We start from the raw sequence: 24,382 nt of genomic DNA, 5'->3' as shown, positions 1-24,382 counted from the left end.
TAAAAATTATAATAAAGCATACAAAACTTGGGAGGCACCGGTCTACCTTCTTTAAAAATAGAGGCCCCGGTCTACCAATTGCCTTTTACTGAGAAGCCCCAGTCTACCAATTGCCTTTTACTGAGGCACCAGTCTACCTTCTTTAAAAATAGAGGTCCCAGTCTACCAATTGCCTTTTACTGAGAAGCAGTAAAACGCCTCTCAGTAAAACGCCTTTTTTTGGCAGGCACTGCTCTACCTTCTTTAAAAATAGAGGCACTGGTCTACTAGCTGTCTAAGCGCTGATCAGCTGTAGTGCGGCCCTTTGAAGTCATTTAAGGCCGTTTGCAGCTATATCACCACCGAGAGCTTCAGGGACAGAGAAGAGGAACAGCAAGGAGTAGGCATTGGGGGAGGGGGCAGGGATTTTTGCTACCGGTTCTCCGAACTACCTGCCCCAATCGCTACCGGATCACGCGATTTGGTCCGAACCGGGAGCATTTCACCCCTGATTTGAAGGTTCGAAAAGGGAAAACTTATGGAAAGAGGGACATTATGATATAATTTTACAGAGAGGGAAAAATATAAATGTATCTATAATCAGGTGTCAAAATAATCAGAAGCTGCTTCTTTATGATTTTTCTTTTCCTTTCCTTTCCTTTTCCCCCCTATTTTCTGTTTTCACTATTATTTTCTTTATTATACTTATTTTCTTTTATGTTTTTATGATTAAAAATTTCAATTAAATTATATTAAAATTGCAATAATTACTGCTGTTATTTATGATTTGCCTTTATTATGTGGTTTCCATGTTTCAGCTACCAATAGAAGTTTTCTCCCCCCACTTCAAACAGATTACAAAATTGGTTAAAACATTCCAGGTTTCTTCTTCAAATATTTTTATTTTAAGCAACACCTAATCCAGCTGAATCTCTCCTTTGGGAAAGAATAGGTTTTTTAAAAACAAATGTTTTTTTAAAAAAATATGTGATATCATTTATTTCAGAAAATGTTAAAGGATTCAGAAGTGTAACTGAGAGGAAGAAAAGGTTTAGTAAGCTGAGATTGTTGAAGCTGGGGGTGCTTTTTTTTTTTTCAAATTCTCCTGATAAAGAACAACTTTGTCCCAGATAGAGCAATTCATTTCACAAAAAGTAAAAACTGCCAGAAAAACAGCAATATTAAGAGATACCCCATCTTTATAGCTGACTATAGGCCTAGAGCAGAGGCCTCTGGCCTAGTCTTTTCCCACTGCTTGGTCAAAATGTTATCTACCCAACCTTGAGTCAGCAGGACAGTCCTGTCATGAAAAGCTACTGTACTCTGTTGCACTGGCCCCTTCAGCCTGATTGCTGAAATGTGTTATCCTAATATTTTTGTTTAGTATAATCTGATTTCCTTCCTTCTCTTCACCAATCATACTGTGTTTCAGTACAAAATAGGAAAGGCCCTATGTGTGGTGATATCTCACTCATCATGGGTGGTTTAGGGGCCACAGATAGCAATAGCACTTAGACTAATATACCGCTTCACAGTGTTTTTACAGCCCACTCTAAGCTGTTTACAGAGTCAGCCTATTGCCCCCCAACATCATTTTACGATCTCAGAAGAATGGAAGGCTGAGTCAACCTTGAGCCTGGTAAAATTTGAACTGCCAATTACAGGCAGGCGGCAGGCGGCAGAAGTGGCCTGCAGTACTGCGTTCTAACCACTGCGCCACCACGGCTCAAAGGTGAACGTAGCTCATAGACTCCATTCAATTTTTTGTGTGATTCTGTGGGCGTGGCTTGGTGGGCGTGGCAGGGGAAGGATACTATAAAATCTCCATTCCCACCCCACTCCAGGGGAAGGATACTGTAAAATCTACATTCCTTCCCCAATCCAGGGGAAGATTATTGAAAAATCCCCATTTCCTCCTGATCAGCTGGGACTCAGGAGGCAGACTCAGGTGGGGCCAATCAGAATTTTTACTACCGGTTCTCTGAACTACTCAAAATTTCTGCTACCGGTTCTCCAGAACTAGTCAGAACCTGCTGAAACCCATCTCTGGATACCATGTTTTAAAGACTTAAAGTTCCAGAAACCATCTTCGTTATCTCTAAAATTTTCTCAATAGCAACAAAACTTTGGGGAGCCCCTCCCAAGAAGAAAGATGGTACTGAATTGTCAACTGATAGTGTGTAATATAAGTTTAATATTTCCAAGTTATAAATTATAAATTATTTCCAAGTTATAAATTATAAATACTTCCTTGTTGCTGTCATTGCCAAATATGTTTCACCTGTTGGCCCAGGATTTCCCAGGGTCTGACTGATGGCTCGGAGTTCGCGAAGATTGGGAGATATGCAGGTCAGATCTCTCCAACTCTCTGAAAGAAAAGGCTTTGAAGCTTTGTTCACATCTGTAGGTTCATAGTACACTTGGAAAAAAAACATTGCATTTAATCAGTGATTCTGACAAATACAAAGCATCCTATTTAGTCAAAACGCTTCGATCTTTGCTTTTTTGTTAAAATGACAACAGTGCAAAAAAAAAAAAAAGATAATTTGGTTGGCCACTGGATTAAACACAACTTTGAAGTTTTAGTCTTATGTTCTGATGATTCAAAAGGATTAGGCTGAAATCAATTTGCCTGGATAAGATGCATCTATCTTGCTAATTGTCCGATTAGCACAGAACTACTTTCTTCTCTGTTGAGTTCTGGATGTCACGTTTGATCCAAACATTTCTCCCTTAATCTGTGAATGAACTAATATATTTCTTAGCTGTCTAATGCCAGCTGAATATTAGAATTAAAAAAATAGGACAGATTACAGGTGCTGATAATATAAATGCTATAGATACATTTCACAATAAAAATGAAAGCTCAAACACGGTGACCAAAACTGTTGGGACCATATGACAACATCCAACTCAACTTCAAGCACTGGGTTATCCAATGCCAATATGCCAAACGGGGTACCTTAGACAGATTCTGAAGCTTCTTCCTATAAAGCAGGTTTAACAAGCATGAAGGTCTCAAATGCAGAGCAAATAACTATCAAAATCCACCAATCAATAGTAAGGGCAAAAAGGAATACTAGAACAGAGCTGTCAAACTCGTGGCCCAGGGGCTGGATGTGTCACACGCTGGCCATGTCCACACCTGGTTTAGCAAAGGGGGAAAAAATCACAATATGTCATGTGACAATGCCATGACAACGCGAGTTTGACACCCTTGTTCTAGAAGAAAGCAACAATATAGTTCAGATGGGAGATTAATTATGTCAGCTTCCATGAAATGACATTTTAAATAGCATCATTTGGGGGCTCTGGAAGCTGCATTGGAGCACCCAGACTCTGTTCCTTTGTAATGATAACTGTTAAAAAATTAGAGGGACGAGACTATATTTCATGTCTGTACCATCATGTTTCTTCTTACCTGCTAAGTGATGTTCTCTGGCAATCTGACAGATGTATTCAATAGTAGCAACTGGCACATTCCCGTCAATGCATATTATTGGAGCCAAGCACAGGTTCTCCTTGAACTGTGACACCTGAAGGGAATAGCAGGAAACAGTTGGTAGCGGAAAAACCAAGTAGAATCTATGAATGTGACAAATGCAGGATATGAATTTTGTAGGTTGGACAAGATAATCAATCTAGCAGGTCCTTTGGAGGGAGCATTATCCTAAATCAATATTGTCACTTACATGAAGGCGAAGACGTGAAGGTGAAGTCTCCTTTGCATTGAGCTCAATTTAGAGTTTTCACAGTAATATAGAATTAGTTTGTTGCTATCTTCTAGGATGTTGCTTAACATCTTCATCTAACCTACAGCCCTGGGGTCTCCCATAGCTCATATAATACAATATTCTCATGTTTACATTTCTCCTCTCCATGTGATAATATTTTTTTATTATCCCACAAATTTACTACTGTCTGAATGAATTAAAGTTGGCAATCAGAGTGAAGTCTCTCTTTCTTTATCTGAAGGATCAGGGCCTCTTCCTTGTGGCCAAATTAATATGCATTCCTCAAGTCCTTGAAGGACAGAAAAGTATGCCTGAATAATTTGTACCACCAATCTGAATTTATCTCCCTTGGTAATGGAGCTTACAAGAAGTTTGTGGATTGCACTGTCTTTTTTCCCATTTTCACTCAGCATCACCAGTTGATGAAGATAAAAATCACATATTTCTTAAAAGTATATCAGAGAAGACTTGAGTGAATCTGGACTAGTATCTGGAACAGAGGTTTTAGAAATCTTTTAAACTAACTGGATATCCGTGCTCCGCTAGGAAACTATGTGATCGGGCTTGATAAATCACACGTACAGCTTGAAAATTAATGAGTAGTTACAATTGGCCTCTCCTATCCACTTCTCTCCTTCAGCCTTGCCAAACAGAAGCCTATCCTATCCTATCCCTTCTCTCCCTCAGCCTTGCCCCACAGAAACATCTTCTATCCTATCCCATTCCCTCCCTCAGGCTTGCCCCACAGAAGCCTCCCCCATCTTATCCCCTTCTCTCCCTCAGCCTTGCCCCACAGAAGCCTCCCCTATCCTATCTCCTTCTCTCCCTCAGTCCTGCCCCACAGAAGCCTACCTATCCCCCTTCTCTCCCTCAGCCTTGCCCCACAGAAGATTCCCCTATCCTATCACTGCTTGGTTCTGTGAAAGTAAAACGGAAACTGAAACTCCTCTTCTGTGCTTGGCATTTGGAACAGATTTCTTTTCAGGTGGGGAGGGGGAGTAGAACTCCTTAGCATCAGAGTGTGTTAATAATAATATAGGAAATACTAATGATCTGATGTTCATTTTGAAAAATCCTTTCTTAGTGAGCACCTAGAAGCCAAGAGGAACATATGTGGCAAATCTCAACTTTGTAGGCTTTACGGTTCTGGAGATTTTGTGATGATGCATGAGTGGTATTTCACTTTTATATATATATATGGATTGTTAGATCATTAGTGACAGATTACTAATTTAGAGTTGCTCCATATTAGTAACCTGCCACTTGAGTTCTTTCTGAACAGAGTTTCATGACTCTTCTGAAAAACCATTAGAATGTGCCCCTCCCCCAATAGTTTGACTGACAGGCAATGGGGCAAAGAAAGAATACAGGAAGAAATGGGGGCAGGTGGTACACAGGGTTCCTCCAGAGACCTTCTTCCTGCTTCATCTCAGACTTATCCTCTCTCACATCCACCTATCAGCTGGGCTCTCTTTGCCTACAGGTTTACGACTCATTCTTGCTACCACTTTGGTACAAAGATAAGCTGACAGAACTCAAGTCAATTTCACCAGCTGCCAAATAACTGGTTAAATGTTGCAGACATTGTATAGACCAGTGTTTTAAAATCTTGGCAGCTCTAAAATGTGTGGATATCAACTCTCAGACATAGCTGACTGGAGAATTCTGGGAGTTGAAGTCCACACATCTTAAGAGTTGCCAAGATTTTAAAACACTGGCGTAGATACATATTGAGTTTTGCTGGGTTATTGGTTGGTTGATGTTACAACTCACCTTGTGAACATAGCTACTACACTTCTGCTGTTTCAACAGAGGAGGATGTACATATGTCTCTTTTACATCTCAGACAGAATGCTCTAGGATTGCCAAAACAATCTCCAGCCATTAAAAAAAGTCACCTGCAAAGCAGCTTTCATGTATTTAAGTTGAAAAGTAGCAGCTTTCACCGCAATGGAAAATCTACTTCACATGGAATAAAAATAAGTACCAAGGTTTCAAGCTAACTAGATGTATGTTTTTCTGTCTCTGGTATTTAACAGCAACACCTACCCATCTGTCAAATGTTCAGCATGTAAGAACTGGAAGCAAGCAAGCACACAAGAATCCTAAAATTCCCAATCAGTAGTTCTTATTTATAGAAAAGCTTAGAATCATAATGAAAGAGTTTGGGCAACTAGTATTTCAAGCACAAATCCTACTGATGGAATTACTATCAATTGGTGCTCTCTTCTTTGGCTGCCTTGTGTACTTGGCTTTCACTTTGGGTAGAGGAAAACTCCATCTGTTCCTTCAACAGAAAACAGTCTGTTCTGTCATTGTGTTGTCCTTCTCTGACTGCTTGAGAATTAACTCCCACACCATCTGTCTGTCAGAAACAAGTTAGGAAGAAAAAGTGTGTGTGTGTGTGTGTGTGTGTGTGTGTGTGAGAGAGAGAGAGAGAGAGAGAGAGAGAGAGAAATTGCCTTACATCAGATGTCCTCCTATGTCTACACTCTGACATTCAGACAGTGGGATCTCTAGTCCAAAACCAAGTGGCCTAACTCATGCTTTCTAATGCCAACTTCCATCTTCTTCAATGTGATCTAGCCAAAGAGCAGTGCTTCTTTGCAGGATTTCTACAATCCATGGGTAGGTTTCACATATTGTTGCCACCGGTTCGCCGTGTGTGCCTTCCACACATGTGTGTGGCCTTCTGCACGCTCGCTGTGCATGCCTTCCATGCATGTGCCCGGCCTTCCATGCATGCATTTTGCTCGCACCTTCCACACATGCACCCAGTCTTGAAAACATGGCTAAATAGGACAGCATTACAACCGGGCAGGTGCAGGCCCACCTGCAGTTGCCGCTACCAGTTCGCCCAAACTGGCTGAATACGACCTCTGTTACAATCCATATCTGCATGGAATAACCTGTGCACATACAATCACTTTGTATGTTCGCTCAGATGTAAACTTTGCTGGCTTCCATACAGTCTAAAACATGCAAATGAGTGAGCTAAGGCAGCAAATCAAGCTGCACATTTTGCTCGATATATTGCATTAGTCATGTTTGAGTAAGCAGCTGGTGACAAAGGTCTAACCTTGCTCAAGGGAAGTCTAACTAACTGAGCAATGTGACAGTCAAAATGGACAAGGCTCTGCTATGCACTGCCAGTCTTACAGTTGGGGTTTTTTCTCTCTCTCTTTCTTTTTAATGACTTAAGTTTCCTTTAGCGCTCATCAAACAGTCTTTGTTTTTGCATTAAAATTTGAGAAAACTGAGCTGTTAATTCTCAGAAAACATCCTGTCAAAACTAACAGCTCAGAGTGGAATTCACTGTGACAAAATGGCATTATACAGACACAAACCCACCTTTGAGGTAGGTTTTATGCCTGCCTTGCAACCTACTTGTATTTCAAATCTTAGCTTAAAGGAACAGAAGGAAACAGAGTCTAGTGCAGGGGTCTCCAACCTTGGCAACTTTAAGCCTGGAGGACTTCAACTTCCAGAATTCTGGGAACTGAAGCCCTCCAGGCTTAAAGTTACCACGGTTGGAGACTCCTGGTCTAGTGCTTGTGTGGTTGAGGACGACAAAACGTCTGAGGAATTTTTTTGTTATTGTATAAGAAAAAAATATAACACTTAATGGTTATTCCTCTCTCCCCACCTTCATTTCTTTGGTTTAATGCTTTTGGTATTCTGGTATTGGAGAAGACTCTGGAAAATACTGAAAAACCAATAAATCATCAAACAACTCAACATAAGGCACAAACGATCAAGGCACAAACAATCAAGTTCAAATTATCCTACTTCAGACATATTATGTGAAGACATAGCTCTATGGCGAAAGGCTGGAAAACTGGAAGGGGAAAAAAAAGAAGAAGAGGATGACTAGGAGCAAGGTAAATGTCTATGGAGATTCTCAATCATCCAGGTCATGGCTGTCCCAAAAGTGTTTTTTCAAAAGGCAACTGGACTTTGTTTTTCCTTGAAGATGTTTCACTTCCTGGATGAGAAGTGAAATGCCTTCAAGAAAAGCAAAGTCCAGTTGCCTTTGGAAAATGAACCTTTGGGATAGCACCAAAGTAGATAGGTATAATTGTGATGGGAGTACTATTGGAAGAACTTAAGGACCAGGTTAGTGGCAGATAATCATGAAGAAAAAAAATCTATGTAGTTGCTAAGAGTCAACAATGATCTGTTGGCATATAATCAAATCAACCACTTTGTTGGTAAAGCAAATGGGAATCTCAAGAGTGTGGTGATGCGGTGGGAAGAATGATTGTCGTTTTTCCTTTCCAAAATGAATTTTCAGTTTCTTAAAGGTCTAGCAATAAGTGATTTACTGACATGCATAATGCTTTCTTAAGAAAATATGATCAGCTGTTAAGGGCAGGGTCTCAGCATTTTTTTCAACTGTTTTCATTCATGGGGAAAAGGGTGGAGTCTGAATCGCTCTTAATCGCCTCTTCCATTAGAGTCCTAAAATATGTCTCACTCATCAAGCAAGTCATGATTGCTTGTATCTCCACAGGTAGGCACGTATTAGAAATCAACATCTGGAAGGAATTGTGGGTGGAGGCCTCAGAATTGAAAAAGTGGCTTTCAGCAGTCCATCATAAGCTCAGAAGAACAAATCCACTCTAGGCAAAATTGTCTAGAATTACAGATTATTATCCAGGGCCAGCCTTGAGGGTAATGATTCACAAGGGCACAGCGTGGAGATTTTCCAGCAGGAAAACAAACCTGGAACTAGGAAACATCATTTCTACCACCCTACAATCTTTGAAAGGCAAATGAGACAGAAATAAATAAAAAATGTAGCTAATGATAAAATGTACATGTGATCAAATCTCCAGGGTAACACAATGCATAATATATCTTTTCAACTCTTTGTTTATTTAGAAGAAGGGTATACAAGATAGATTAGAGGATGCATGTGCCCTACCCCAACACCTGCCAGAGTTAGCAGGGCCAATATTTGCTGGATCTTTTTGTTTTGGGGTAAAATTACAGCAGGCTAAAATTGGATGACCCAAATGCCTTCAGCTTCCATATTTCATCTGCCAAAACCTTGATGCAACAAACTGGAAAAAAATGGCTTCTGCTTATTTCATAGATGCTATGTCATCATCACTGAAAGCTCCTGGCTGCAAAATACTAGAAATAGAAGTTTCACTCTATGAACTGCAAGACAGATTGTACTTCAATTTAGTAAGACATCCAAAAATATATGATATTCATGAAAGTGATGATGCAGTAATAGGATAACAACAAACTAAAGAGGATGAGGGGGAAGGAGAAACTACTTTTACACTTCGTGAGGCTGTCCAGTCAGAGGCTCAGAACCAGGTGAGGACGACACTGTGCGACTGAAGGAGACAACTGACATGGTCAGCACATGACTGCACTATGATAAAGTGTAAATGGGGACAGGATCTCCGTTGAATATCAAAAAGCTGCACTCTGCCCTTAAGAAAGCAAACAATGACAATGATAAAGCAAATCCAATCAATACCAGACACTGTAATCAGAAGGACATAGGAAGACCTTACATATTGCTCTGTTATCTGCTGATGGATTTCCATGTCTCCGAAACCAAAGGTAAGATCTCCAGTGCCTGTGATTACAGCACAGTAAGTTGCTGTGTTGCGTCCTTTCAGTTGTAAGACTCCTCTCATATCCTTAAAGCAAACCAAGAGAGATAAAGTCAGCAACATTTATTTCGTTCTCAGAAATTGTTTTTCCACTCGTCACTTTTTGAGCTCTGTATAGCAATTGAATTGCAGGACTGCGTACCCCTGTAGACTCCTTCCTGGACATCCCCAAAGTGATGTTCCGAAGAAGCTTCTTGGATGAGAAGTGAAACAAAGAAAAAACAAAGAAAGTCCGGTTGACTTTTGAAAAAGCATCTTTGGGACAACCATGGCCTGGAGCAGGGATCTCCAACCTTGGCAACTTTAAGACTTGTGGACTTCAACACCCAAGTCTAAAGTTGCCAAGGTTGGAGACCCCTGGCCTGGAGGACTGAGAATCTCCATGGACATCCTTCCTGAGCACTTAGGATTTCACTGAGATAGCTTCTGCAAGTCTGCTTCTCTATGGCTCAACCTATACCACTTAAAAATTTCATTTATTGATATTTATATGCCACGTCTCACCATTATTTTAAGTGGTTTACAATGAAATTAATAAACAATAACAAAAATAGTATTTTTAAAATACTAAAAACAAAACATGGACACAATTTGTTGTTTAGATACTGCCCATACAGAAGGCAAATATTTAAGCTTCATGTTCACCACGTCCAACTTGAAAATTAAGCCATGCAGCCTATGATTGAATATAATAGCTTCCATGGTATTGCCCGAGGGATGTGGTGGCTCAGTGGCTAAGATGCTAAGCTTGTTGATCGAAAGGCTGGCAGTTCAGCAGTTCAGCAGTTCGAATCCCTACTGGGGTGGGGTGAGCTTAATGGGGTGAGCTCCTGTTACTTGTCCCAGATTCTGCCAACCTAGCAGTTTGAAAGCACTTAAAAAAATGCAAGTAGAAAAATAGGGACCACCTTTGGTGGAAAGGTAACAGCGTTCTGTGTGCCTTTGGTGTTTAGCCATGCTGGCCACATGACCACGGAGACGTCTTTGGGCAGTGCTGGCTCTTCGGCTTTGAAACGGAGATGAGTACCGCCCCCTAGAATCAGGAATGACTAGCACATATGTGCAAGGGGAACTTTTACCTTTGCCTTCTGGTATTGCCCACGTAGTCTGTTACTTAAAAGAAGATGTTGGCTTGATCAATATTGGGCAAATAAACATAAAAATTAAAACTCAGAGTTATAAAATGGAAAGAAAGGGAATCAAAGAACGAAAGCAATAAAAGGGTTTACAGTAATTTTGTTATTAACTTCCCAGAGTTAGTTGTTTTGTAAGAAGGGATGCTATATAAATTGGACAAATAAATAAGAGAAAATTGGAAGTACATATATTGTACTAAATGTTGTAAGGTTATAAGTTAACAGTTGTCAAATTTGTAAGCTACCATATGCCTGCAGTGTTGTAGAACAGATTCTGAATGCTCATCTTTGCCCATGACTGAGATAAAAACGGGCATCTTCCCAAGACGATTTAAGCAATCTAAAAAAGAAAAAGAAGTAAAATGAAGCTAAACTTGGTTGAATATTTGAACCAGAATATCAAAGTCAAAGGTTCTTGAGATTTCCTGCTCTTTATCTGCCGTGTCCTATCATAAGAGCCAAGGTGACGCAGTGGTTAGAGTGCAGTATTGCAGGCTACTTCAGCTGACTGCTAGCTGCAGTTCAGCAGATCGAATCTCACCGGCTCAAGGTTGACTCAGCTTTCCATCCTTCCGAGGTGGGTAAAATGAGGACCCAGATTGTTGGGAGCAATAGGGTGACTGTAAACCGTGTAGAGTGGACTGTAAAGCATTATGAAGCGGTATATAAGTCTAAGTCCTATTGCTGAGTGCTACTGCTATTTAGTGAGCTGACAACAAGGAGGAAGAAGCGGTGTAACTATTGGCACCTTGTTTTGTGCCATTGTAATGTAGAGAAATTAGCATAGGGTATACTGTACGTTGCTGTGCTTTATGGACAATGTTCCATGGTTTCTGCTCAGCCATAAGGTTAAGTGGATGCTTCACCATTTTTCCAAATAATAGGTTAGTAGATGGACAGATAGATGGATGGATAGTCTGAGTGCATTTATAAGGTTATCCAATTCAGCAGTCACTCTGGACAGCATGCAGATTAAAAACAGGCACATCAGCAAAAAGCAGAGGAATTTATAACACAACATCAAACGTAATAGGGAGAAAATACATAATTTAACCAAAACTGATAATTTAAGCACACCTTGACCTACGATTTTCAAGGACTGTTTACATGTTCGTAGGATTGAGTGTGCCTGTACCTCTGGAGAGGATGTTCTTTCAAAGGAAGGTGCTAGGACAGATGCTGGAGATGGAATTTGAAACCACCAGGATGCAAAGCATATGGCCTAACCTTGAATTACAATTCTCTCCCATTTAGGGTTTAGTTTGGGAGGATCAGAGAGGGATAGAACCAAGTCACTCAGGAGTAATTTGAAGAGTGAAATGATACATGTTTTTCAGCTGAATTAATAAGGGAGAAATGAATGCCCACTCTGCTAAACAATTAATTCCTACAACACTGTCGAACTATTTAGTAAGGCTGTATTACTATTCTTCTTCTCATCTTTCCTATTACCTATCTCCTTTTCTATTTATGACTATAACTTTGCTGCTTGTATCTTTATGATTTATACTATTTTATTTAGTTTTCTAGTATGATTTATGTTGATTGCTTATTTAGTATCCTAAATGTTGTATCTTCCCCAAATCCCCAAAGCTTTAACCAAAGACTATCTACTATTGACCTCACCCCATTCCTAAGAGGTCTGTAAGGGGCGTGCATAAGAGCACCAGCGTGCCTACCGTTCCTGTCCTAATGTTCCCTTTGATTGTATCCAATTTGTATGGTTATTTCATGCTTATACTTATATATACTGTTGTGTTTGACAAATAAATAAATAATAAATAAAAATAATATTAATATTATATGATGAATGTTATTTTTATGATGACTATGATCATGATTTATCACTTACAGCTTTTATGCACACTGAGAACTTGTGCTCCAAAGACAAATTTCTTGTGTGTCCAATCACACTTGGCCAATAAAGAATTCTATTCTATAAAGAATTCTATGAAGCCTATTTTCTTTTCCCAGTAATTTTGCTTGTTGTGACTCCAGAATAGAGTTTGGGATAATAGACTGGGTATTGTAAGTTACAGTTAGGGGCTAGGCTGGGTTAAGGTTGAAATTAAACTGCAATGCTACAATGAAGAGAGAGAAAGCATAGTACAGTGTATGTGTGGAGACTCAGAGTAAAGCATCTGACTCTTGAACAGCATATTTTGAATTATATTATTATTCGTAGAACTCCCCTTCTTAGAGCACATCATAGCTACTCTCCCGCCATTTTGAGGCACAGTGATGCAGTGGTTAGAGTGCAGGACTGCAGGCTACTTCTGCTGACTGCCCGCTGTCTGCAATTTGGCAGTTCAAATCTCACCAGGTTCAGGCTGACTCAGCTTTCTATCCTTCCGAGGATTGTTGGGGGCAATATGCTGACTCTATAAACCACTTAGAGGGGGCTGAAAGGCACTGTATATAAATCTAAGTGCTATTGCTATTGCTATTTTTCTTCCAACCATACCCAGTGCCCTGGATGCTTGCAGGTTGGGGATGCACCATTATACTAACTGTATATATCATGAAGATGAAACAAACTGAATTCAATCTGTATTTTTATAATGGCAAGCTTTTATAATGGCAAGCATTGTATAAGTGAATTATACAATGAAACAGCCTACCCTAGTCTGATGCCATGCTAACAGAGGGAAAGGTATTTCAACAGATCTGGATTGGTCAGAGGGAACTACGCTAGAAATTGTATACAACCACTGTGAAAACAATTGAAATGAATTACCTGCTAGATTTTTGCCAACACCGCCAAAAGATTGTCTCACTGTAGACGGATTTGTCTGCCCCCCATTCTGAAAGTACAGAAGATAAATCAATAAAATAAAGCAGAAATTGAAACTCATTGGGATCTTGGTTGGGTGGATCACAATCCTTTATCCTCGCCATACAACAGTTCATTTACTGTTACAACTACTGGTTGTCCACGACTTACGACAATTAAATCCAAAATTTCTGTTGCTAAGTGAGATATTTGTTAAGTGAATTTTGCCCCGTTTTATAATCTTTCTTGCAGATCAATCACTGCAGATGTTATGTTAGTAACACAGTTAAGTGAATCTGGCTTCCCCATTGACTTTGCTTGTCAGAAGGTCACAAGAGAGGTTCACATGACTCAGGGACGCTGCAACTGTCATAAATATGAATCAGTTTCCAAGGATCTGAATCAGTGGGGAAATTCAATTTTTTTTTACTACCGTTCTGTGGGCGTGGCTTGGTGGGCGTGGCTTGGTGGGCGTGGCAGGGGAAGGATACTGCAAAATCTCCATTCCCTCCCCACTCCTGGGGGAAGGATATTGCAAAATCTCCAGTCCCACCCCACTTTGGGGCCAGCCAGAGGTGGTATTCGCCAGTTTTCCAAACTACTCAAAATTTCTGCTACCAGTTCTCTAGAACCTGCTGGATTTCACCCCTGGTCTGAATTCTGATCGGATGACCACGGGGATGCTGTAACGGTCATGTGAAAAACGGTTGTCATGTTTTTCAGAGCTATTGTAACTTCGAATGGAACTGTTGTAAATCGAGGACTACCTGTATAATAAAATATTTCATCTGGATTTATGATATTTATCATAGTGGATTTATGATATTTATCATAGTGTGTGTTTTCTTTCTGTCTCTAAGCATTAGGAAGGTTTTTCTTAGTTCATGTTAATGAAATCTCATTAACTGCACTTTCTTTTATTCTTCTGTTGAGCCACCTGTCAGATAAATCACTGACAGTTGGAAATGCAACAAAGGTTGGTTTTCCCAAAGTTGTCTTTATATCACCTGGCACCAAATGTTCCATCTAGGCACAGAACAAAGCAAACATCTCTATTCAAGCCATTGCTTAGGTAAGCAGTATCTGCTATGAAACATTTCCACTGCTTTTGATTCATGGTATTAGCAATGTATTCCCACTGGATGGGATTTCTGGACAGCAATTATTTTTGAACCAGTAGTATCTGTAACCTACAATCAACCTGCCCAATACATTACAATGTGGTGGTGTTTAACTTAATGCTGCCATCTGTTATAAAAGACAGCCAACCATTTTTTTCCCCCATAAGGGGCCAGGGTTTCAACCTTGGTGCTTTTGACGGCAGAAGTCATGGGAATTACTCTCTGCATCTCAGTGGAGTAACATCATCACAACAAATGGATAAAGAGTGGCCAGGGGATTAAAATAGACCAATAGGCTGCAATCTAGGTTTTCATCTTGTGGTGTTCCCCTAGTTCTTCAGGCTCAGGAACTGGTTGCTCAAATCAGTTGCTTTTCTTGAGCCTCCGGGAGGGTGAAAACAACCTCCCGTGGGCACTGGAGGCCGGAAACGGACCCGTTTCTAGATTTCCGGAACTTCCGGGAGGCCCGTTTTTCGCCCTCCCAGAGCCAGGTCCTGCACTTATCTGGTATCCAAAACGGGCCACGTGGAGATCCTGGGAGGGGCAGGGCAGGGTGGGCGGGACCAGCCAGTCCTTGCAACTACCAGTTTGGCGAATCAGATGTAAAATTAGCATCTGGTTCTCCCGAACCAGCTGAATCCCACCCCTCTGCTTTTGCATCAAAAGTTGAGGGTCAACCTTTTGACTTCTGGTGCTGTATTGCTGATTTGTTGTTCTGTGATTTTTTTTTTTTTTAAAAACCTCTCTGAAAATATGAGAGATCAGCTTCATGACTGATATAAGGAGGAAGCGCTCAACCCTCTCTCTATAATCTTTTTTCAGAATAGATGGCCTTGGTGATCAAAATGAGGGTAGTCAGCAATGTGCACATTTAGTTTTGACTGAAGACTCTAGAGAAGGTTTTTTTCTTTGCTTAAGCTGACAGTGGACCATCTTTGCTGCATTTCAAACTTACTTGCAATTCTACAGGCAGTTTGAATTTAACTTGGTCTCTACAGTCTATTATTGCTTGAGTCCAGCCTGCATACCTCTTGTTCAGAAAAGAAGATAGCAAGTTCCGAAGTCACAGACCAAATGTAAAATCTGAATATTATTAAATTCAATTACTTTTATTGTTGCAGCTTTTGCCTTGGCTATGATGTCAATGTTGATGCCACCAATCACTACCTGAAAAGGAAACAGAAATGAGAAAATTGTATTAAACGTTCAGTTGGACTTTGATTTGACTTTTACAGCTCTTCCACTTTAAAGTATAAGTTGAACATACAAATAAGCAGATAAATTGCTCCAAGAATGCAGAGCAACTAGCTGCTCAGGGCCTCCCATTACCTAAAATTATTTTCCTATCAGATCTTATGCTTTTCTATGGCCTATAATCCAGTGAATATGCTGTTTGACAGTAGAAATATCCATTGTCTAAGTCTAAGACATCTACACAGTGAACATTGACCTAAATCAGGGGTGTCAAACACAAGGTCCGTGGGCCGCATCTGGCCCAGGATGTGGTCAGATCCGGCCCACAGGCCATCCTGGAAAATGTAAGGGGCCGTCCCGCATCTCTTCAACCCAGTCTACCCAATCCAAAGAGGAAACATTGGGGCAGCGTGGCTTCGGCCCAGTCTACCCAGTGCAAAGAGGAAACATGCCAGCAGTTTGGGGAGTGGCATCAAGCTGGCCACACCCACCCAGTTGGCCACACCCATCCAGTCAGTCCTGCCCTCCTGAGCTCAACCACAGCCCTGATGTGGCCCTCAATGAAATTGAGTTTGATACCCCTGACACTATCTTTCGTGGTAACAATCAAAATGGTCCATCTCAGCCAATCATTCACGCACCAAAATTCTTGGAAAACAGGGATAAATACTCACTGGTCTTGGCACACCAGGCGTGTTTTCATTTTGAGACAAACTGCCTCTCCCGCCCTGACCTCTTTGGAGCCTGTTCAGGGCTACAGCAATGCGGCTGCCCACTACAGCATTATTCTTGATCAGTGCAATATCTGATACCAATTGATAAAGGAAAGAAAAATGTAACAATCCAAGAACTGGAGCAGTCAGCAAGGTATGGTAATTAGGATGTCAAACGTAGAAGACTGAGGTATTGGATCCTACCTCACTAGGTAATTGTTACAGGGATAAAATTAGAAGGAATGTTTCACTCCCAAGTAAACCACTTTGCATTCTCAGAGGAAAGGTGGGATATTTAGACAATTAATAGTAACAATGAAAGAGAAACATGGACCCAAAATACTCAAAGCCCCATCCTGTTATCTAAAGCTGGTCTTATGCCTTCTGGAACGGTCATAGAGACATTTTTCATTCAACTTTAAACATTCTGCAAATAGGAACAACTTCTCAATCATGGCTTTCCTGAAGGAGCAATTCGGATTCATGGTCTTTCATCTCACAGATGGGAGGAACCATGCCTGCTTCCACAATGCCCCCATTCTTTGCTTTCTGACTGCTTCCCTTGGCTGCCCACCCTTAGAACCATTTGAGCTGTTTTGCTCCTCCAGCTTCGGTTGAGATTAGCAAAAAGATGCTTTGGGTGTGACTCAGTGACATTTGAACAGTGGTGGGTTGCCCCCGGTTTGGACTGGTTCATAAGAACCGGTAGTAAAACCGGCGGGAGGCTCTGCTCCAGGGGTGAAATCCAGCAGGTTCTGACAGGTTCTAGAGAACCAGTAGTGGAAATTTTGAGCAGTTCGGAGAACCAGCAAATATCACCTCTGGCTGGCCCCAGAGTGGGGTGGGATTGGAGATTTTGCAGTATCCTTCCCCTGCCATACCCACCAAGCCACACCACGCCCACCAAGCCACACCCACAAAACCGGTAGTAAAAAAAATTGGATTTCCCCACGGCTCCGCTCACTGACCCGGACGTCATCAGGAAGCTTCTGAGCGGAAGCGCGTGCAACAGTAGTGGGTTGTTACCGGTTCTCCCCAGTTCGCAAGAACCAGTAGTAAACATTTTGAGTAGTTCGGAGAACCGGTAGTAAAAATTCTGCCTGGCCCCGCCCCCAATCTATTGCTGCCTCCCGACTCCCAGCTGATCGGCTAGAAGGAAAAAATCAAGACTCACTTGTGGAAGAAGAGGGGAAAAAAACCATGACACCGTCCCTTTAAATTGAGAGCCAAGAAGCCTCCCAACTTCTCAGCCAGGAGATCGCTTGGCAAAGAAGGGGTGGGGAAACGCTGTTGCTTTAAATTGACAGAGCGGCTAGAAGCTCCTTTCTGGGTTAGCTGAACAACAAATTGGATAAGAGGAGGAATTCTTATATGGTTCAATGTTTTTGAAGTTTTGGGGTTTGTGCAACATGGGCTTTGTGTTTCTAAAAAGGTTTGGGCGATTTCCATTGTGAAGTATCCTGTCTTGAATGAGTTTTCTGCCTGCTTGTAAATGGAGCAGAACTTCCAGCTTCCACTTTATATTATCTGTAAGCACCGGTAGCTGTTTTCTGCTTACAAAGTTTCCTTTATGCAGCTGGCAGGAATGTGGAATTCCAGGCAGGTTCCTTGCTAGCAGCTTGATTATTCCTTAATTATCTGGGATATTTTATTTGGGAAATGAAGTGGGGGAGTTTGATTCCTTCCCAGAAGAGATTAGTGGGGTGGGGAGGAAATGGGGATTTTGAAGTAACCTTCCCCTGGAGTGGGGAGGGAATGGGGATTTTAGGCTTGCTGTCAAACTTTAGCCATAATACTAATGATTGTTTTGAACAATATGCAGGTTGTATTACATGAATGGCTATTTTATATGTGAAATTATGACTGAAACCTATATAGGTTCACACTGTTAGGAAGTTTGTCCTTAGTTTTAGGTTGCTTCTTTCTTTGTTGAGTTTTCATCCATTGCTTCTTGTTTTGCCTTCTGGTGCTTTGGCAAATGCTTTGCCCCCCCCATTTCTAGCAGCCCCTTAAAAGGGGGGCCTCTGGTGGCTCAGCAGACTAAGTCTGTCTGTTATTCACACAGCTGCTTGCAATTACTGCAAGTTCAAGTCCCACCAGGCCCAAGGTTGACTCAGCCTTCCATTCTTTATAAGGTAGGTAAAATGAGGACCCAGATTGTTGGGGGCAATAAAGTTGACTTTGTATATAATATACAAGTGGATGAAGACTATTGCTTAACACACTGTAAGCCGCCCTGAGTCTTCGGAGAAGGGCGGGATATAAATTCAAATTAAAAAAAAGCCTGTTGCCTATCACACTCTTGGGCAAAGCGTGTGAGCCATTTCCTCCTTTCAGTGGTCCATGAAAGTGCATCAATAGCAGAGGTCTCTAACCTTGGCCACTTTAAGACTTTAAGATAGCAAAGCTGGCTGAGGAATTCTGGGAGTTGAAGTCCATAAGTCTTAAAGTGGCCAAGTTTGGAGACACCTGATCTATAGTATGTAGATAATTGATGTAGATAACTGAATCTGCACTACTATTAATCTTCTCATAGTTCCCATCACCAATCTCTTTCCACTTATGACTGTATGACTGTAACTTTGTTGCTGGCGGCCCTTATGATTTATATTGATATATTGACCATCAATTGTGTTGTAAATGTTGTACCTTGATGAACGTATCTTTTCTTTTATGTACACTGAGAGCATATGCACCAAGACAAATTCCTTGTGTGTCCAATCACACTTGGCCAATAAAAAATTCTGTTCTATTCTATTCTAATAAAGTTGAAAAAAGGTGAACAACATTTTTGCAGAACTATAGATACGTTGAGGCTGGGTGTGATAAGGAATGCCTGGGAGGAGAGGGGCCAGGCGAGGTACCCCTTGACATGAGAGACAATGAGTTGGCCACGCCTACCCAGTCATATGACCATCAAGCAACACCCACTGTCACATGACTATCAAGCGATGCCCACAAAATAAGCCACGCCCACAGAACCGGTAGTAAAAAATTTAGAACCCACCCCTGGCGTGCAACCCTGTTGCGAACCGGTAGTAAAGGTAAGTAGAACCCACCCCTGCTTTTGAAGGTTCAGGTAGCAATATTGCAGAACTCTATATGGATACTGCAAGAAGAAATCATAAAATTGCATTTGTGGGGGGGAGGAGAGGTTGAAAAGCTGCAGAAGACGCTGTGAGATTAGGAAAGGATACTGGACTTCAATGACTCTCCACCAGATAACTCATTTACCCTCTGCAGCAAAAAGGGTGTAAGCTCCTTTCCTGTGATCTTTTTCCCCCTGTAAGTGGAACAACAAGCATAGCCTGGCATGATTGATAGCTGATCCATTTTTAGAATTAGCAATTTTCCCTGGGACATTTTCACACAATTCAAAACTTGCCATGATTCAAAGGAAGAGACACTTGTGTTGTTTCCATTCATTGAGCATTTCAGCTTGAGGGACAGGACGAACTAGGTAAATAATGCTGGGATCCCAGTTCAGGTTAAAATGTAAAAGTAAAGGTTCCCCTCGCACATATGTGCTAGTCGTTCCCGACTGTAGCTTATCAATCAATCAGAATAGTGCAAAATGAGTTTCAATCAGAATAGAGCTGGAAGGGACCTTGGAGGTCTTCTAGCCCAGCCCCCTACTCAAGCAGAAGGCCCTATACCATTTCAGACAAGTGACTGTCCAGTCTCTTCTTTAAAATCTCCAGGAATGAAGCAGTCAATACTTCTGAAGGCAAGTTGTTCTACTGGTTAATTGTCCTCACTGTTAGGAAATGTCTCCTTAATTCCAGGTTGCTTCTCTCCTTGATTAGTTTCCATCCATTGTTTCTTGTCCTGCCCTCTGGTGCTTTGGAAAATAAATTGAGCCCCTCTTCTTTGTTTATTTATTTATTTTTATTTTATTTTATTTATTTCGTCAAGCATGTATTTGATAACAGATACAAGTGTAAACTTGTTTGTGGCAATCTCTCAAATACTGGAATATTGCTATCATGTCCCCCCAGTCCTTCTTTTCTCTAGACTAGCCAAACCCAATTCCTGCAACTGTTCTTCATACATTTTAGTCTCCAGGCCTTTAATCATCTTAGTTGCTCTTCTCTGCGCTTTTTCCAAAGTCTCAACATCTTTTTTTGTAATGTAGAGACCAAAACTGGATGCAGTATTCTAGGTGTGGCCTTACTAAGGCTTTATAAAGCAGTATTATACTTGAATAGATTTGAACCGGAGATTTTGCACACCTATTACAGTGCTGTTAAACTATTATGTGAATTGATGATGTATTAAAAAAGAACCTTACTGAGCCTCATCCAAAGCTTGCTGGATTGCTTCTTCAATACGCTGCCCAGAAGCAGCTTCATGTGGAGGACAGGGAACTGCAATCAGGACTCCAGTGCCCAGCTTCAAAGTTAATGACCTGGCTAAGAAAAAGAGAATCATTGTTGGACCATGGGCCTATTTTTCTTAGCAAATAGCACATAGACTTATATACCACTTAACAATGCTTTTACCGCCCTCTCTAAGCGGTTTACAGAGTCAGCCTATTGCCCCCAACAATCTGGATCCTCATTTTACCCACCTCAGAAGGATGGAAGGCTGAGTCAACCTTGAGCCTGGTGAGATTTGAACTGCCAAATTGCAGGCAGCTGGCAGTCAGCAGAAGTAGACTGCAGTCCTGCACTCTAACCACTGCACCACTGTGGCTAAAAATGGTGGGATAGCTAGATGTGTTCTAAGAAGGGAAGTTCTACAAATATTAATATAATTCAAAATATGCTGTTCAAGAGTCAGCTGCTTCACTCTCAGCCTCCATATACGTCCCCTCTCTTCATTGTAGCATTTTAGTTTAGTTTCAACCCTAAACCAGCCTAGCCCCTAACCGTAACTTATGATATCCACTCTATTCTCCCAAACTCTATTCTTGAGTCACAGCAAGCAAAATTACTGGGATAAGAAAATAGGCTTCATAGAATTTTTTATAGAATACTTTATTATTATTATTATTAATTATTTATTTATTATTATTATTGTTTATTAGATTTTTATACCGCCCTTCTCCCGAAGGACTCAGGGTGGTGTACAGCCAATTTTAAAACAATACAATATACAACTAAAACAGGAAGTTAAAAAACATATTCTATAGATGGCCAAGTTTAAAATAATTAAATTTAAAACCCTTAAAATTCATAAAATAGTAACCCCAGTTAAGTAATATTTAAAAATTTAAGCCAGTCCCGCTTGAATAAATAAGTGCATTTTCAGCTCACGGCGGAAGGTCCGAAGGTCAGGTATTTGACGCAAACCAGGGGGAAGTTTGTTCCAAAGCGTAGGAGCCCCCACAGAGAAGGCCCTTCTCCTGGGGGCCGCCAGCCGACATTGCTTGGCGGACGGCACCCTGAGAAGACCCTCTCTGTGTGAGCGTACGGGTCGGTGGGAGGCATATGGTAACAGCAGGTGGTCCCGTAAGTACCCGGGCCCTAAGCCATGGAGCGCTTTAAAGGTGGTAACTAGAACCTTAAAGCGCACCCGAAAGACCACAGGTAGCCAGTGCAGTCTGCGCAGGAGCGGTGTTACATGGGAGCCACATGTGGCTCCCTCAATCACCCGCGCAGCTGCATTCTGAACTAACTGAAGCCTCCAACTGCACTTCAAGGGAAGCCCCATGTAGAGAGCATTGCAATAATCCAAGCGAGAGTTAACAAGAGCGTGAGTGACCGTGCATAAGGCATCCCGGTCAAGGAAGGGGCGCAACTGGCGAACCAAGCGCACCTGGTAAAAAGCTCTCCTGGAGACGGCCGCCAAATGGTCTTCAAAGGACAGCCGTGCATCCAGGAGAATGCCCAAGTTGCGCACCCTTTCCATTGGGGCCAATGACTCGCCCCCAACAGTCAGCTGTGGTTGCAGCTGGCTGTACCGGGGTGCCGGCATCCACAGCCACTCCGTCTTGGAGGGATTAAGCTTGAGCCTGTTTCTCCCCATCCAGACCTGTATGGCTTCCAGGCACCAGGACAGTACTTCGACAGTTTTGTTGGGGTGGCCCGGGGTGGAAAAGTACAGCTGCGTATCATCAGCGTACAGTTGGTATCTCACTCCAAAGCCACTGATGACCTCGCCCAGCGGCTTCATATAGATGTTGAACAGGAGAGGCGAGAGGATCAACCCCTGTGGCACCCCACAAGGGAGGCGCCTCGCGGTCGATCTCTGCCCCCCTGTCAACACCGTCTGCGACTGGTCAGAGAGGTAGGAGGAGAACCACCGATAAATGGTGCCTCCCACTCCCAAGCTCTCCAACCGGTGCAGCAGGATACCATGGTCGATGGTATCAAAAGCCGCTGAGAGATCTAATAGGACCAGGGCAGAAGAACAACTCTTATCCCTGGCCCTCCAGAGGTCATCCACCAACGCGACCAAAGCTGTCTCCGTACTATATCCGGACCGGAAGCCGGACTGGAATGGGTCTAGATAGACAGCTTCATCCAGGTACTGGGGCAGCTGCCATGCCACCACACTCTCTACAATCTTCGCAACAAAGCGAAGATTAGAGACTAGACGATAATTTCCCAAAATAGCTGGGTCCAGGGAAGGCTTCTTGAGGAGGGGTCTCACCACCGCCTCTTTCAAGGCGGCGGGGAAAACCCCTTCCAACAAAGAAGCATTTATAATTCCCCGGAGCCAGCCTCGTGTCACCTCCTGTGTGGCCAGCACCAACCAGGAGGGACACGGGTCCAGTAAACATGTAGTGGCATGTAACCTCCCCAGTAACCTGTCCACGTCCTCGAGAGCCACAGAATCAAACTCATCCCAAACAATCTCAACAAGATGTGACTCCGTCCTCTCGCTTGGATCATCGCAATTTCGGTCCAAACTATCCCGAAGCTGAACGATTTTATCGTATAGATAACCACTAAACTCCTCGGCACATCCCTGCAAGGGGTCATCCCGCCCCTCCTGATGAAGGAGAGAGCGGGTCACCCGAAACAGGGCAGCCGGGCGGTTATCTGCCGACGCAATGAGGGTGGAAACGTAAGAACATTTCGCCTCCCTCAGTGCCACTAGGTAGGTCTTAGAAAAAGGCCTAACTAGTGTCCGGTCAGCTTCAGAACGGCTAGACCTCCAGGTACTCTCTAGGCGTCTTCTCTGGTGTTTCATCTCTCTCAGCTCCTCAGAAAACCAAGGGGCCAATTGAGATCTGCGCCAGGTCAGAGGCCGCAAAGGCACGACACGGTCCAAAGCCCCGGCCTGTTCCCAGGCCGCAACTAGTTCTTCAGCCGTGCCATGGGCAAGATCCTCAGGGAACGGCCCAAGCTTCGTCAGGAACCTCTCAGGGTCCATCAGGCGCCTGGGACGGAACCAACGCATTGGTTCCGTCTCCCTGCGGTGGTGAGCAGTAGTCCGATTGGCCACACAAGGAATTTGTCTTCAGTGCATAAGTAAAATCTGTAAGTGATAAATCATGATCATAGTCATCATAAAAATTCATGCATCATACAATATTAAGATACAATAGTTAGTCATAGGATACCAAATAAACAATCAACATAAATCAAATTGCAGTCAGTCAGCAGAAGTAGCCTGCAGTACTGCATTCTAACCACTGCGCCATCTTGGCTCTTAAACAATTAAATCAAGTTAAACAATTCAATCAATGGTTAATGTTCCATACGCGATATATGAAGCCATTCAGAATTATTTATTGAGATGGACAACCTTACAAAATGAATGAATAAAGAAAAAAAGCAAACAAACATACACAGCACAAAAGTGTCTCACGCAGAAGTATCTCACGCATAACTCAACGAACAAAAGATTGAGATAGGTGATAGATAGATAGATAGATAGATAGATAGATAGATAGATAGATAGATAGATAGATAGATAGATAGATAGATAGATAGATAGATATGGATGGATAGATGATAGATGATAGATATAAGACTGAAGGTGAAGATAGCATGGCTCTTCCCATTCTGCCTCCATCATGCTGCACTGTTTCTCACTACTGATTACAACACTTTATAGTGTCACTAAGTCATAGTGATATAAAGCCTATCTTCCTAACTGATATATTGGTGATGGTTGGATGCTGCTGTAGATCAATAGTGAAC

The 24,382-nt window shown here is 42.1% G+C and overlaps 1 protein-coding gene across 3 annotated transcripts in view; it reads right to left on the bottom strand.

Moving 5' to 3' along the window:
- Window positions 1-24,382, bottom strand: part of LOC131202527 (uncharacterized) — a 50,874-nt gene that overhangs the window by 7,920 nt on the left and 18,572 nt on the right. For all 3 annotated transcript variants that reach the window (XM_058191622.1, XM_058191625.1, XM_058191624.1), the window contains 9 exons: window positions 20,578-20,698; window positions 19,484-19,569; window positions 16,248-16,378; window positions 15,487-15,546; window positions 13,223-13,289; window positions 10,731-10,825; window positions 9,248-9,376; window positions 3,401-3,515; window positions 2,261-2,398 (listed from right to left, as the gene is read on the bottom strand). In XM_058191622.1, coding sequence (XP_058047605.1) covers window positions 2,261-2,398; window positions 3,401-3,515; window positions 9,248-9,376; window positions 10,731-10,825; window positions 13,223-13,289; window positions 15,487-15,546; window positions 16,248-16,378; window positions 19,484-19,569; window positions 20,578-20,698 — 942 coding nt within the window. The remainder of the gene's footprint in view (window positions 1-2,260; window positions 2,399-3,400; window positions 3,516-9,247; window positions 9,377-10,730; window positions 10,826-13,222; window positions 13,290-15,486; window positions 15,547-16,247; window positions 16,379-19,483; window positions 19,570-20,577; window positions 20,699-24,382) is intronic.

The sequence above is a fragment of the Ahaetulla prasina genome, chromosome 7 (assembly GCF_028640845.1).
Source record: "Ahaetulla prasina isolate Xishuangbanna chromosome 7, ASM2864084v1, whole genome shotgun sequence".
In the NCBI taxonomy this organism is placed as follows: domain Eukaryota; kingdom Metazoa; phylum Chordata; class Lepidosauria; order Squamata; family Colubridae; genus Ahaetulla; species Ahaetulla prasina.
Note: the sequence above shows the minus strand (reverse complement) of the source record. Positions and strands in the feature narration are given on the sequence as shown.